General features: G+C 44.7%; 2 protein-coding genes across 3 annotated transcripts in view; one reads left to right on the top strand and one right to left on the bottom strand.

Annotated features, from left to right (window-relative positions):
• Positions 1-9,282, bottom strand: part of TP53 (tumor protein p53) — an 18,596-nt gene extending 9,314 nt beyond the window's left edge. Inside the window, exon 1 of the mRNA XM_012655616.1 lies at positions 9,112-9,282. The gene's annotated coding sequence lies outside the window, so the exon portion shown is untranslated. The remainder of the gene's footprint in view (positions 1-9,111) is intronic.
• The window catches only part of WRAP53 (WD repeat containing, antisense to TP53), a 13,990-nt gene continuing 6,195 nt past the window's right edge, over positions 8,382-16,176 (top strand). The window contains exons 1-4 of one of the 2 annotated variants that reach the window (XM_012655615.1): positions 8,382-8,615; positions 10,535-10,854; positions 11,004-11,102; positions 11,367-11,478. In XM_012655615.1, coding sequence (XP_012511069.1) covers positions 10,544-10,854; positions 11,004-11,102; positions 11,367-11,478 — 522 coding nt within the window. In that variant the 5' untranslated portion in view covers positions 8,382-8,615; positions 10,535-10,543. Of the gene's footprint in view, positions 8,616-10,122; positions 10,855-11,003; positions 11,103-11,366; positions 11,479-16,176 lie in introns of those variants that run through there. The other variant, XM_012655613.1, reaches the window with a different exon arrangement.

Raw genomic sequence — 16,176 nt, 5'->3', positions numbered from 1 at the left:
CTCAGGCTGGTTTCGAACTCCTGAGCTCAAACAATCCGCCCGCCTCGGCCTCCCAGAGTGCTAGGATTACAGGCGTGAGCCACCGTGCCCGGCCATGCTATCTTCCTTAATGCCAGACTTGTCATCAGCTTTGCTAAGAAACATAGCCACTATAAATGCCCATTACACTCTCTGTCCTGCACCAACAAACATCCCCCTACCAAGCAGCTCCATTAGTGGTGGACTCTTTTCTAATCTTCCTTAACATTTTCCTCCGCCTTTGTGTGGATACCGGGCTTTCTTCCTTGTGTACTTAGAGTTTGCAAAATCCTTTCACATGGATTGTCTTATTTGTCCTAATAACTACACTTGCCACTTGACAGGTGAAGTCTCTGAGAGGTTATATAAACTGCCCATGGTACACACAGGAGGTGAGTGAGCTTTTATTACCTATAAGTAAGAAGTGTACTTCATCACAGACTCCTCTGCGAAGCTCTATTTTGTGATCAGTTAAGGCAGATCCTAGCTGATGTAAGTCCTCTGAATGAGGTTGGCAAAGGGTCAGGTAGCACAGCCCCTCAGCGCTTAGTTGAACTGAGCAGAGATTAACTATGCACACGCATGGATGACGGTAAGAGGGGGCAGCAGCCAGAGTGATTCCAAATATTTGCCCTGGGGGTGAAGAACCAGGGTTCCCCTAGTCACTGATCAAAAGAAAAGACTTTTATGGGAGGGAGCTCATGAGAATGGGGAGGAGGCTCAAAGTTAGAATCCCTGGGGTGGGGAGGGTAAAAAAAGTTAAAAACAAAAAAACAAAAAGACAAAAACAAAAACAAAAAAATAAAATAAAAAAAAGAAAAGAAACCCTGGGCTTGACATTGTATTGTTATGTAAATTTGCTGTATGACCTTATCTTAAAGGGATTACCTCTTGGCTTCCTCTTTTGTAAGAATTGAGTGTTACTGTCTTTATGTTTTCAGAGTAAAGTGCCCAGGGGCTAGGAAACACTGGGAGCTGTTGCAGAGCATGAGCTCTGGGGACAGACAGGCTAGGCCCATGCTGTGCAACTTTGGGAGGTTACTTAACCTCTCTGGGCCTTGGTGTTCTTTGTTCTAAAATACAGTAGTACCTTGGGGAATGTAAAGAGCTGAGAAAAGTGCCTGGCACATAGTAAGAGCTCAAGAAATGTTAGCTGTTTATACAATTGCTCTCTTTTATTTGTTCTAAGTTATTATTATATATATATATATTTTTGAGACAGAGTTTTGCTCTGTTGCCTGGGCTAGAGTGCTGTGGCATCAGCCTAGCTCACAGCAACCTCAAACTCCTGGGCTCAAGCGATCTTCCTGCCTTAGCCTCCCTAGTAGCTGGGACTACAGGCACATGCTACCATGCCTGGCTAATTTTTTCTATTTTTAGTAATGACGGGGTCTTGCTCTTGCTCAGGCTGGTCTCGAACTCCCAAGCTTCAAGCAATCCTCCTGCCTCGGCCTCCGAGTGCTAGGATTACAGGTGTGAGCCACCACGCCCAGCCTATTTTTTCTATAGTGTTATTCTAGAAAGAACTTTGTGATTGTGAGTTTGTGTGGATTTGTGGTACTGCTCCCACACCATTAATGCAAGTCCACCTCCTTCAGGGAACTCTGTTCAGTAAACTTGCTAGGAGGGGCTGTTCTGGAATGGTGAGCCCAAGGCCTCAATCTTACTTAGAGGGAGACAGCCCCAAAGACTCGGGAGGTCTCCCTGTTTCCCATCATTCACATCTTCAGTAGCAACTAAATTCTCAATGTTTCTCTAAAGAGTAGACACAGTCATTATTAGCAAGCCTTTTGAGCAGGTGCTTCCCATGGGTACCAGCATCAGGGGGCCAGGACAGGAGTGTGCCAAGCTGAACTGGACCTCCAGGTGGTTAGGGAGGCAGGACATATACAAGGAAATGCAGGCACCACCGGCTGGGTGGGAAGGCAATAAGCTCAGCTGAGACTCAAGGAGGGGCAGGCCTGACCATAGTCATAACAATGACCATAATCATAACAACGACCACTGTTACAGGCCTTACAGGCCCACAGGCTCAGTGCTGTCAGTGGCTTATCTCATTTGGTCCTCTAAAAAGCCAGTAAGGTAGGTCCCAGAAGAGGGAACTGAGAGTTAAAGGAATTACATCATTTACCCAGGCTCTTAAAACTCCCAAAAGGCAGAACCAGGGATTTGAACCTGGGATGTCTGAAGCCACACCCAAGCTAGAAATAATTATGCTCCTAAGCATTCACCAAGTTTGGTATAAAATTTTTTTTTCTTTAGGTCAGGCGTGGTGGCTCACGCCTGTAATCCTAGCACTCTGGGAGGCCGAGGCGGGCGGATCATTTGAGCTCAGGAGTTCGAGACCAGCCTGAGCAAGAACGAGACCCCCATCTCTACTAAAAATAGAAAGAAATTAATTGGACAACTAAAACTACATAGAAAAAATTAGCCGGGCATGGTGGCGCATGCCTGTAGTCCCAGCTACTCGGGAGGCTGAGGCAGGAGGATCACTTGAGCCCAGGAGTTCGAGGTTGCTGTGAGCTAGGCTGATGCCACGGCACTCTACTCAGGGCAGTAGAGTGAGACTCTGTCTCAAAAAAAAAAAAAAAAAAATTTTTTTTTTTGGCAGAAAGCTATCTGATTGGGGAAAAAATTTGATTCTAGAAAATAACAAAGCAGTTTCTAGTAGAATTGGAAACACACCTCTCTACTCAGCAAAACCACTTTTATCAGACTCCCTAGAAAAATGGTTGCACGTGGACAACAGGAGTCTTGCACAAAAAACATTCCTGCCAGTGTTGTTCCTAATGGCAAGCAACAAGAAACAACATCAGAATCCATAGGTAGGGAACGGTAAATAAAACATGTTTCTGAAACACATTGGGTGAAAAACACAATTTATGGAAAAAAGCAAAACATGCAAATATATCCAAACAGTTAATGTAAATTAAAAATTATAGAACTACTATTTAGTATTTATAAACATAAGTGTGTAAAAGTGTCAAAAACAGTCAAGAAGAAAAAAATTTACAAAACTTATGCTAGTGATGATCTCAGGAACAGGGGTAGTATGTTCATGGGACTAGGAGTTATAGTCAAATGGGGATTTAGCTTTACTAACAATGAAAAGGAAAAGGAAAAGGTATCCATACATTACTTGTGTAATTAAAATATGGAAACAAGGTCAGGCATGGTGGCTCACACCTGCAATCCTAGCACTTTGGGAGGCTAAGGAGGGAGGATCACTTGAGGCCAGGAGTTCGAGACCAGCCTGAGCAACATAGTGAGGCTCTTGTCTCTACAGAAAATAGAAAAATCAGCTGGGTGTCGTGGTGCACACCTGTAATCCCAGCTACTCAGAAGGCCGAAGCAGGAGGATCACTTGAGCCCAGGAGTTCAAGGCTGTAGTGAGCTATGATCATGCCACTGCACACTACCCTGAGCAAGATCCTGTCTAGATAAAACAAACAAAAAAAAGAAACAAGTAAGACAAAATGTTTCTTCCTTTTTTTTTTTTTTTGAGACAAGAGTCTCACTCTGTTGCCTGGGCTAGAGTGCCGTGGCGTCAGCCTAGCTCACAGCAACCTCAAACTCCTGGGCTCAAGCGATCCTCCTCCCTCAGCCTCCCAGATAGCTGGGACTACAGGGCATGCGCCACTGTGCTCGGCTAATTTTTTCTATTTTTAGTTGTTTGGCTAATTTCTTTCTATTTATAGTAGAGACGGGGTCTCGCTGTTGTTGCTCATGCTGGTCTTGAACTCCTGAGCTCAAGAGATCCTCCCACCTTGGCCTCCCAGAGGCTAGGATTACAGGCATGAAACACTGTGCCCAGCCAAGACAAAATGTTAAGTGTTAAAATTATTTGGTGAATGAGTGTTGTTATTCTTATCCCTTTAGCCACTCCCTACAACCCCACTAAAGTTGGTTTTTTTCTTTTGAGACAGTCTTGCTCTGTCAACTTGGGTGGAATGCAGTGGTGTCAGCCTTGTTCACTGCAACCTCAAACTCCTGAGCTCAAGTGATTCTCTTGCCTCAGCCTCCTGAGTAGTTGAGACTACAGGTGCGTGCCACCATGCCCACCTAATTTTTTTTGTTTTTTAGTTGCCCAGCTAATTTCTTTCTATTTTTAGTAGAGACGGGGTCTCGTTCTTGCTGAGGCTGGTCTTTAACTGCTGACTTCAAGCGGTCCTCCTTCCTTGGCCTCCCAGAGTGCTAGGATTACAGTGCACCTGGCCCCCACTAAAGTTTTTGAAGAAAAACTTACATACATTGAAGCATATCAATCTTGATTAATTTGACAAATTTTGATATAGCCCTGTAAACCCACCACCACCAGAACAAAGATGGGTGTTCTGTTTTCTTCTGAAAGTTTTATAGTTTTATGTTTAGGTGTGTTATTCATCTCAAATTAATCATTGTGTATTATGTGAGGCAGGTGTCAAGGTTCATTTATTTTCCTCAGTTGTTTCAACACTATTTGTTGAAAGACTTTCCTTTTCCCATTGATTTACTTTGGCATCTTTGTAAAAAATCATTTGACCACATTTATATATCTTTCTGGACTCTAGTCTGCTTGTTGGTTCTTGTGTTTTACTGCAGCTTTATAGTAATCTTGAAATCAGATCGCTTAAGATCTCCAACTTTGATACTACTTTTTCATTTCATTTTGGAAACAGCTTGTGGATTCCTACAAACAAGCCTTTGAGGATTTTGATTTGGATGGAATTAAATCACTTTGGAGAGTACCGTCATCTAAGGAATACCATTGAGTCGTCCAATCCACAAATATAGTATCTCTCATTATTATTTAAATCTTCCTTAAGTTCTCTCAGCAATATTTTGTAGTTTTCAATGTAGAGTTCTTGCCCACCTCTTGTTAAATTTATCCCTGAGTATGTCAAAATTTTTGGATGCTACTGTGAATGGTACTGTTTTAAAGTCATTTTCCAACTTCAGACTCAATGGTTGCTAGTATATAAAAATAGAATTTATGTAGTTGGCCCTCTGTTTCTGTGGGTTCCCCATTTGCTGATTTAACAAACCACAGATAGAAAATATTGGGCAGAAATAAAAGGAGGGCTGTGTCTGTATGAAAACATGTACAGACTTTTTTTTGGGTCATCATTCCCTAAACAATATGGTATACTAACTATTTACACTGTGTTAGGTATTTTTAGTGATCTAGAGATGATTTAAAGTATATGGGAAGATGTGTATAGGTTGCATGTAAATACTGCATCATTTTATATCCAGGATTTGGGCATTCATAGATTTTGGTATGGGAGAAGGTCCTGTAACCAGTCTCCCACGGATACTTGGGGATGATTATATATTGCCCTTGTAAACTGCAACCTTGCCATATTTACTTATTAGTTCTGGTAGCTTATTATGGATTTTCCATTAGGACTTTTTCTATACACAATTATACTGGCTGTGAAGAAGTTTTATTTCTTCCTTTCTAATAGTTATGCTATATATTTCTTTTTCTTGCCTGGTTAGGATCTCCAGTATGATGTCAAAGGGGTATGAGTCAACTCCTTTCTTAGTTCCTGTTCTTAGAGGAAAGGTATTCAGTTTTTCACTGAATGTTGTTTTCACTGCTATGCATGTTGTTAATGCTACCTTCATGTGGATGCCCTTTTATTAGATTAAGGAAGTTTCCTTTCTCTCCTTTGTTAGGAGGTTGGTTGGTTTGAAATCATGAATAGGTGTTGAATATCATTAATATATTTTTCTGCATGTGTTGAAATGATGATAGGATTTTTATTCTTCAATCTCTTAATGTGGTAAATTACATAAATCAATTTTTGAAATTTTCTTTTCTTTGGAGACAGTGTCTCATTCTACTGCCTGGGCTAGAACGCAGTGGGGTCATCACAGTTCACTGCTACCTCAAACTCCTGGGCTCAAGAGATCACCCTGCCTCAGCCTCTTGCCACCAGCCCCACCTAATTTTTCTATTTTTTTGTAGAGACAGGGTCTGGCTATGCTTCTTAGGGTGGTCTCAAACTCCTGGCTTCAAGCTACTCTCCTGCCTTGGTCTTCCAGGTTACAGGCATGAGCAGCTGTGCCCCATCAATTTTTGAATGTTAAACCAACATTGCAATCCTGGGATAAACCCTACTTGGTCAGGATGTATTCATCTTTTTCATATATTGCCAGGTTTGGTTTGCTAAAATTTGTTAAGATTTTTATATGTATATGCTAACAAGAATATTCGTCTAAATTTTCTTTTCTTGGAATGTTTTGGTATCAGGATTATGCTGATCTCACAAAATGAGTTAAGAAAATGTCCTCTATTTTCTGAAAGAGTTTATGTAAGATTGGTATTGTTTTTTCCTCAAATGTCTGAAGAGAGCAAAGAACAGAGGAGACAAAGAGAAGATAGCACTAAGATGGCAGACCTAAACTCCAACCATACAACAATTAAATAACTAGATATCCATACAGGAAACAAACCAACCTGAGCATTGACCCCTATACCTCATACCATGAGCAAAAATTAATTTTAAAATTAATTTAAAAAATTAATTAATAATGGTTCATAGGCCGGTCCAACGTTGTTCAGGGTGGTCTCGAATTCTGTAGTGGGTTAACAGAACTTATTAACATTAGTGTCACTAAAGTTGGTATACAACCCCCCACTGCTAAATTAGACTGGCAAAAAGAAAAAAAAAGGCAAGCAACAGATTAGAAGAAAATATTTACAACACATGTATCTGACAAAGGACTTGTATCCAGAATATAGTAAATATAAAGTATGCTCACAATTGAACATTAAAAACAAACAAAACCCCCAAATAATAGGCAAAAGGCTTTGCATATGAAATATGAATGGCCAGTAGGCACATGAAAAATTGCTGGACATGGTTAGCCAACAGAGAACTGTAAATTAAAGCCACAGTGATATACCACGTTAGAAAGTGTGACAACACCAAATGTTGAAAAGGACATGGAACTATCATAACTCCTATATCTTGCTAGTCAGAGTGTAAAATGGTAGGAATCACTTTGGAAAACTCAGAGTTTCTTATAAAGTTAAAAATATATCTATTACTTCCTTTTTTGTTCGTTTTTAGAAATGAGGTCTCACTCTGTCACCCAGTCTAGAGTGCAGTGGTGCAATCATAGCTCACTGCAGCCCTGAACTCCTTGGCTCAAGCATCCTCCTGCCTGAGCCTCCCAAAGTGCTGGGATCACAGGCTTGAACATGGCACTCACCCTACTCTTTACTTCTGACCTAGCAATTCCACACCTAAGTATTTATCCAAGAAATATTAAAACATGATCACAAGAAGAATTATACAACAACGTTTATAGCAGCTTTATTTCATAATAACCGCAAACGGGAAACTCAAAAGACCATAAAAAGGAGAATGGACACGCAATTGTGGACTATACTAAATAAAAAAGCAAAATATTGATATATGCAACAACATGGATGAACGTCACAGACATTAGGCTTAAGGAAAGCAACCTGACAAAAAAATGAGCACTAACTGTGATTCCACTTTATATGAAGTTCTCCAACAGGCAAAATGGTTACGGAAATAAAAACAAAGGTAGAGATCAGGGACTGACTGGGAAGAGGCGTGAGGAAATGCTTCAGGAATGATGACGACGTTCTGTATTTAGCTAGGCAGTACAGGTGGTTAGTTGCCAAAACTTATCTACCTGTGCACTCAATATCCGTACAATTGCACTGTAAATTCGACCTGAATTTAGAAAAAAAGGCAAGAACGTAAGTACAGCATACAGTGCCTGGTACCGGGCAGGTGCGTGGTAACCTGCTGAATACAGTAACTGCGCCCTAAGAGATGAAGAAGCGGGAGCAGAGAGCACGAGCCGGACTTGGCGCGGGTTGCGTCGCCTCCCACTGGGACCTTGCCGGGAGCACAGGGTGCACTTAGGACCTCGGGGCCCACCGTCTCCAAGGCCTGCCCCTTCCGTTTTCAGGACGTTCGGTCTGCGTCCGGAATCGGAGTGGCGCAAAGCCAGGTAATAGGTCGATTGTCTTTCTGACAATTTATCAAGTGGCCCGTCACTGCGCTCTGTTAAAATGTGATTCTCAGACGTACCCATTCTTCAAAATACCCGAGCTTGCCTTCTGCACACTGTTTTTTCATCCCGTCCCACGCAATGGTAGCGTCCGCCCAGCTTGCGGGCGCCCCGGGGAGGGGGTGGAGCACACCATTCAAAGAGGGGGAGGGATTGAGGTTTGCATCAAAACAAATACCCCTTCCTTTGCCAAGGCAGTAACCAAGTAATACAGATTTAAAAAAAAAAGTGAGGGAGGAGAATAGTAGCCTCCTTCTGCAGGTAGGAAGAGCCAGCCTAGGAGATTTCTCTCTTTTTACTCCCCTCCCATCGGGTGAACAGTGAGCTAGTCCCACAAAAAGAAACCGGAAATGCTACTGTGAGAAGCAGAAATGTAAATGTGGAGGCAAACAATAACAGGGCTGCTGGGCCTCTCAAATTAGGACTGTCCTTCTTGGCCTCGCGGGCAAACCCCTCGTTTAGCACTTCTCACTTCCACGGCTGACAGTCTTTGACTGGATTTTCTCCATGCAGCGGAGCGGGGGCTGGCTGGAAAGATCGCTTCAGGAAGGACAAAGGTCCGGAAGTTGTGAGACCTTAGCTTGGGCTTTCCAGATCACCCCAAATAATCATTTCGGGATGGAGCCCAAGGTTTCACTAGGATGCCGTGGGCTATAAAGTCTCAAGCCATGAGTTCCCAAAGTTTCGAGATCCGAAAGTCTCAGACCCCAATGCTTTATGCGTTTGAGATCTCTCAGGCATTCCACACACCCACTAGGTGGGTGTTGGGGAAAGAAGTACCTCTTAGGCCGGCTCAGTGTTCCCCGAAGTCCCACTCCCCTGCATAGGCATTCAGCTTTGAGTTCAGCTGGTGCCAGCATCCCCATAATGTACACCCAGGCCTCTCAATATTGCAATCCTATGTTGATCCCACCAGCCAAGCTTCCATCCTAACCCCCCAAACTCGCTAAGTCCCCTACTGCCCCACCCCCCGCGATTCTCCCGAGCTGAAAATACACGGAGCCGAGAGCCCGTGACTCAGAGAGGACTCATCAGGCCAAGTCTCGAGCTTACCCAATCCTCAGGGGAGCGTGTCACCGTTCTGGGAAGCACGTTCCAAGCTCGGACGCCAGGTGCCACCGGAGCCCTGCAGCTACCGGCGCCCAGGATGGTGGCTCTGGACTTTTGAGGAGCTCAAAACTTTTAGCGCCAGTCTGAGCACATGGGAGGGGAAAATCCCAATCCCAGCAACCCCTGCGGGGCTCCTGGCACAAAGCTGGACAGTCGCCATGACAAGTAAGGGCAAGTAATTCGCCTGCCGGAGGTGGCAAAGGAATTGGAGAGAAGGGTGCGGGGGAGTCAGGATTCTCTCCGTGTTGGTGCTGTAGCTATTAAGCTTTTGGGGTGAGAAAGTTCTACAAGCCAGAGTTGTGAGGGCAGAATTGGTGGAAACCATTTTGGAGGACTCCTGCCACTGTGTCAGATATGAAGGGTGGAAGGAAGAAAGCTTTGCATTTGCTCTCTCAAATAGCTGGATAGTTTCTTCTAATCGGCTAAAATATCACCTTTTAGGAAGGCTTTACTGAACATCCCAATCTAACGTTTCGTCGAGTACTTTATATCACACCATCTTGTTTAATTTCCTGCACAGTCCTTGTCACTATCTGAAAAGATTTGTTCATTGCCTTCAATATAAAGCAACATAAATCTTATGAAGGTAGAGAACTTGTCTGTTATCTTATTCACTGTTGTATTCCCCAATGCCTAGTACAGTGCTGGGTAGCAAGTAAGAGCTCGATAATAAATGTTTATTGAATGAATGAAGAGAGACACAGTTTTGAGCAATCTGGCGAACGAGATGCAAAAGAGGTGCAAAACCTGTAAAATCAAACACAGTGCTGGCGCCCTCTGCAGGCGATGGGGGGAGGCGCTTTAAGAATTACCGGGGGAGACGGTAGGGGGCGCGCCGGCACTTCTCGGCAAGGCAGAAGCGTTCAGACTACAACTCCCAGCGGCCAGGAGGAGCCCTAGGGCTTGATGGGAACGGAAACCCAACCTGTTGCGTCCCGATTCTGCCCCTTCCGTGGGTGGCCCGCGAAATCTGATCCGGGATGCCGAGGCCCAATTGGACGGTGGGCTCAAATCCCGCGAGAGCAAGTGGCACATAGCGACCCAGGGTACTAAGGGTCGCTGTGATTTCGAAGTTTGTTTCTCTCGCGTTCGCCCTATCTTCCGGGGGTGTTTTGCCCCCTCCCGGAAGACGAAGGAAGGCACTGGTGGGTTTCTCTAGTTCGGCTTCGGATCCTTGAGAACTTCGAAGTCGCCGCGGCCGCTCCGCGGGCCAGGCAGCGGGCAGCCGGCGGAAAGAGGGTTACCCGGCCTGGGCCAATGTCTGCCGCGCTTCCTCTGCAGTATGAAGACGTTGGAGGCGCAACTCTTAGCTCCGGACTGCCTTCCTTCAGACCAGGCTTCAGCTCCAGCCCCTCTCTCTCCTCAGGTTTCCCTGATGGATAAAAATACCGACCCCGAGCTGATGCCACCGCCACCCGTCGGGGATGAGCCACCCCGGATGTCCCCGGTTCCTGTGGCTGGCTCAGCTGTGTCCCAGGAGCTGGGGGAAGGGGACCCAGCTACTCTTTCCACTCCCCTGGAAACGGAGTATGGTGCTCCTACTGAGCTGAGTCCTCGAATCGAGGAGCAAGACCTTTCTGAAAATGCAAGCCTGCCTGCAGGAGAAACGAACGGGCCAGAGTTGGGGTCTGGAGAAGCCATGGAGGGTGTGTCTGAGGAAGTCGCTCCAGAGGATGAGGGAGACACGTAAGTGGTGATGGCAGCTGACCCTGGAATCTGAGGAGGTTGGAAGTGTCAGATAGACCTTATCCACCAGTCCTCAGCCCCGCTTCTCCAGGCCCATTTCCCCTCTGCCTTGGCGACCCAAATTTGTTGTCCCCCCATCTTCCTTCCAGCACTTGGAACTACAGCTTCTCCCAGCTACCTCGATTTCTCAGTGGTTCCTGGTCAGAGTTCAGCACCCAACCTGAGAACTTCTTGAAAGGCTGTAAGTGGTAAGTAAGGATAATGGGGCAGGGAGATGACTACCCCCAGGATTTTCACTTAAAACACCCCAGTTATCTAGAAGAAGGATCTGCTAGAGGTGGGAGAAGGAGTAAGAATCTCTCTTAGACTAAGCTTCTGTTTCATCTAGGATTTTGTGTCTTCCACTTCCGTCAAGGCCTTGGGGCTTACCTACGCCAGAGTTAGGCTCAGCCCTAGCCCTACACTTGGAAAACCCAGGGCTGTCCAACTTTCTAACTCTTTTCTATTTCTAGGGCCCCTGATGGTTCCTGCATCTTGACTAATAGTGCTGATAACATCCTACGGATCTATAACCTGCCCCAAGAGCTATACAGTGAAGGGGAGCAGGTAGAATATGCAGAAATGGTAAGGGAAGGGGCTCACTCTGCCCCTTTGTCAGACGCTGCATGTTTAAGTCCTACATGTAGTTGGAGAAAGTATAGTCCTTGTGTTTTCTGTTTACAAGCAGGACTTTTCATCACCATGAATTTCCACATGTAGTATTTTCTGCCCTGAATTATGAAGTCATTTAAAGAGATGTTTGCCTCTTCTGTAGTCAGGAATATATTCTTTTTGTAAAGAAAACAGTGGATTTTTTGTGGCAGTATATAATTTATTTACAATTCTTTGGAGAAATGTTGCTGTGAAAGTGAGGCAAGAAATGGATTGGTGACCAAATATTTATCCAGTGATTACTAATATATGTCAGTCTCTGTACTAGAATAAAGTGGTGAACAGGACAGATTAAGAACTGGTTTGCTTCTCTTGTGTGGGAGACAGACAACAAACATGTAAACTGGTAAATATCAAGATCATTACAGATTATGATAAATGCTCGAAGGAAATAAACAGAATGGGGAGAGACTAACTAGAGGATACCACTTTGGATAAAATGGTCAGGGAGGGGCTCTTTGAAAGGCAGACATTTGAGCCAAGACCTGAAGGATGATAAGGGATCAGTCATGTGAAGAGCCCTGGAAAGAGCCCTCCAGAAAGAGGCAACGATACTACAAAGACCCAGAGCTGGTGGCTCACACTTGTAATCCTAGCACTCTGGGAGGCTGAGGTGGGAGGATCTCTTGAGGTCAGGAGTTTGAGACCAGCCTGAGCAAGAGTGAGAGCCTGTCTCTACTAAAAATAGAAAAAATTAGCTGGATGTGGGACACACACCTGTAGTCCCAGCTACTCGGGGGTGCTGAGGTAGAAGGATCACTTGAGCCTAAGAGTTTGAGGTTGCAGTGAGCTATGATGACGCCAATACACTTTACCTGAGGTGACAGAGCGAGAGAGACTGTGTCTCAAAAGAAAAAAAAGAAAAAGACCCGGATCTGGGAGAGAGAGAGCCTTGTGAAGAGAAAGAATGCCAGGGTGGCTGGACTGAGGCCAGCCAGGGGGAAGGTGCGGTGAGGACAGGGAGGAACAGCAACATTGTGTTGGGTCTTATGGGTGGGGCATTTGGAGTTTATTTGGGAAACCATGGCAGAGCTTTAAAACACAGAGTAAATGGAGTTTGGGTGGGCAAGAGTGAAATCAGGGAGACTTATTGGATGCATTTATCACGGGCTAGGTGAGAAATGATGGTGGCTTGGGCGAGGATGGTGTCAGGAGAGGTGGTGGATGGATTTGAAGTATATTTTGTAGGCCTGAGAGAGCCACTGGATGTGGAGGTGCAGGGAAGGAAGCAACTGAGGGTGACGTCCAGGTTTTTGCAGTTGGGGGATGGTGGAACAATTTACTCAGAGAAGGAAACAGGGATATGAACAGGTATTGGTACAGAAGTCAGGGTTTTAGGTACATTAAATGTGAAATGTAAAGCTAAGGGAGTGATCAGGCCCAGGGATATACTTCGAGAAGTGGTAGATGGTATCACATGTCCTTTTTTATTTATTTATTTTTGAGACAGTCTCTATGTCACCCAGGCTGGAGTACAGTAGTGAGATCATAGCTCACTGTAGCTTCAAACTCCTGGGCTTAAGTGATCCTCCCACCTTGGCCTCCTAAGGTGCTGAGATCACAGGCATGAGCCACTGCGCTGGGCCTGCATCTCGCATCTCGAGAATGGATTCCATCTCAAGAGAGTGTTGGTGGAAGAGAAGACCCACAGAGCTCTGTGTGCTCCAGTATATGGAGATGGAGGCAAAGAGTCGTGACCAATGCTGCTGAGAGATGGAGCGAGGATCATTAGTGACCTCCTTGACAAGAACACTTTCAGAGGAGTGATGGTGGCAGAAGCTGATTAGAGTGGGTGGAAGAAAAAGCATAGACAATTCTTTGGAGAAGTTTTGCTGTGAAAGTGAGCCAAAAAATGGATTGGTGACCAGAAGGAATGTAGGGCCAAAGAAGGGCTTATGGGGTGCTTGTGTGATGCCAGGAATAGCCCTGTAGAGGGGGAGGGATTGATGCTGGGGGGAGGGGTGACAAAGACCCTGAGTGGCTGGGCGAAGACAGGATCTAGAGCACATTGGAGGACTTGGCTTTGATAGGCACAGACTCTCCTTGTAGCAGGAAGAGAGGAGGAGGAGCATTCTGCAGCTGCTGTTTGGGGATTGGAAGATTTGGGTGTTTCTGTCTCTTGGCTTCTGTAATCTCAGGGAAGCATAAAGTGAGGTTTTCAGCTGAAGGAGGAAAGTCTGTGCAGAGAGCAGAAGGTATGAAATGATCTGTCCTAGAGAGTAGAAAATCAAAGTACCGAGGAATGTTCAGTATCGCTGTTCTTTGCTCTGTGCCCACTAGAGGTTTGTTGCCATCCGTTTAAAATGAGACCATTTAGTGTTACGCATCTTTCCTGGCAAGTTAAATGTTTATAAAATGAGGATGGTAATAATAGCACCCACTTTACAAAGTTGTGAGAATTAAAAGAATTAATAATGAATTAATGTAAAATGCTTAAAATAGGGCCTAGCATATGATGAGTATTCAGTAAACACTAGTAGTCATTGGTGGCATTTGGGTACAAGTGTGGAATAGGAGGATGGTCTGGAGAGGAAGACCAGGGTGTTTTGAGAGTGTCTGCAGGGGTGTGCATGTCGTGGTGGACTCGAATCTAAGTGGGTAAGGAAATGAATTGTAAGTATGTTTTTGATGCAGTTGAATAACTGTCTTGGTAGAAACAGCAGAGCAAGTGAACTGGACAGGTTGGAGATGGTAGTCAGAGATTGAAATTAAGATGTACCATTGGGGCAGTGACAATGCCCAGGGCATGCCCATGAGAGTGGGTGGCTGATGTAGGCTGAAGGCAGTGGCCATGGGTGCTGAGCACATCACAGCGTGAGAGAGGCCAGGGTGTCGGACAGATCCATTCATTCTTTCATCAGTCTGTTGGTTCAACACACTTTTTGTTGAGCACATTCTATGTACCAACCCCTGTTTTAAGAGCCGGGGAGTAGTCAGAAAAAAACAGACAGAAGTCCCTGTCTTGTGAAACTTACATTCAACAGGGTGTCCCAGAAGTTGCATATAGAGGGAAAATGGGAAATTGTAGCTAAGTGTACCTTTATTTACAAAATATTCATTACAAAATTTTTTCTTTGTATGGAGACTTTTGGGACACCCTGTAGTATGGAAAATAGGCAATAAAGAAGCAACAAAATAAAAAACATATCTGACAAGTGCCATGGGGAAAAATAAAGCAGGGAAGAGGATTGGGAGGGTAACTTGCAATTTTTTAAAAAGGATGGTCAGGGAAGACCTCACTAGTAAGGTGACATCTAAGCACAGACCTGAAGGAAGTGAGGGAGTGAACCAGGCTGATACCCCGGGGAAGATGGTGCTAGGCAGAAAAGACAGCAATTCACAGGCTCTGTGGAAGCAGAAGTCACTGAGAATGAAAACAAGAGCATCTGTGGGCAGTGAGATGGTGAACAAGGAGGTAAAGTATCAGTGAATGAGGGAGGGTGACAAAAAGAGGGGTATCTAGTCTTAGGGCAAGAACTGCACAGGAACCAGGGTTTGGGGCAGTGAAAAGATTTGGAAATGACGGTGCGGGGCATGGTGATGCCCATCTACCTCATGTTCTTGAGGCATGTACTCGGGAGGGCTGTCTCAGCTTGAGAGGGCCATGGGGGACAGCCATGGCCAGTCAAGTCCAGGTGTGCAAATGGAACATGCTGAGAAGATGAGAAATACAGGGATTTTAGATCCTAGAGTGGGAATTTCAGAGGCCCCAGTTGAGGAGTTGTGGGAGCTGGGAAGAGTGGGTTTGGGGCACATTAGGGTGTGTGTGCAGGTCCTGGTGATGATCCAGGAGGCTGGGACTTCTCTAGTGTCTAAGGTTAATGTGGGGGGAGGGGAAGAGGCTCCATGGCTTCCTAAAAGACGAAGGTGCCAAATTCCAGGGTTGGTCCCGAGCACTAACCTAGCATGCAACTCTTTAAGACTAGGGCTGCAGACATTTCAGTCCTCTGCAGGCTATAAGGTGCTAGAAGCCCTGGTTCCTGGAACAGAAATTGGCGGTGTCTCAGGGCTAGGGAGCTTTGGTGCAGCCATCCTAAAAGAATTCAGGAGCCGAGGTCGTTTCATGTGGGGACAATTAGAATAGATTCTGGAAATGTGGGAGGTTGAGTATTTATTGCAAAAACTCGTTTAAGAGAAACAGGAATGTTAAAAAGGGGAAAAGTCATTACCACTGCAAAATTCGGCCCTTTGAATCTTTCTATTAATACATTTTTCTAAGCTCTGTCCAAGTACTGAAGCTTTTATGTGGGTTGTAATTCTGTGATACATGGTTTTATATTCTACTTTATTCCTTTTAACAATCATATCCTAAATGCTTTTCTTGGTGGTCTGGTCTTCCTAGTTGTGATGTTTAATGGTGTATGATATTGCATTGAGTGCTTACGGTAATTTTCTTACCTCTTCTCTCATTTTGGACATTTGGGTTGTTTCCGAGACTTTTATATCATAAATTATTCTTCAGTGAACATCTTCGTGTATTTTGGGGGAGATTCTTTTCTTAAGAGAAATGTTATGAGTAAGAAATACCCTAAGTCAGATAATATCAATATTTTTTTTATGTCTTATGATACAGACAGACAATTTATTTGGAAAAGTTTTTTTTTTTTTTTT

Source organism: Propithecus coquereli, unplaced genomic scaffold (genome assembly GCF_000956105.1).
Source record: "Propithecus coquereli isolate 6110/MARCELLA unplaced genomic scaffold, Pcoq_1.0 Scaffold482, whole genome shotgun sequence".
Lineage (NCBI taxonomy): Eukaryota > Metazoa > Chordata > Mammalia > Primates > Indriidae > Propithecus > Propithecus coquereli.
This window is presented reverse-complemented; position numbering and strand designations above follow the sequence as displayed.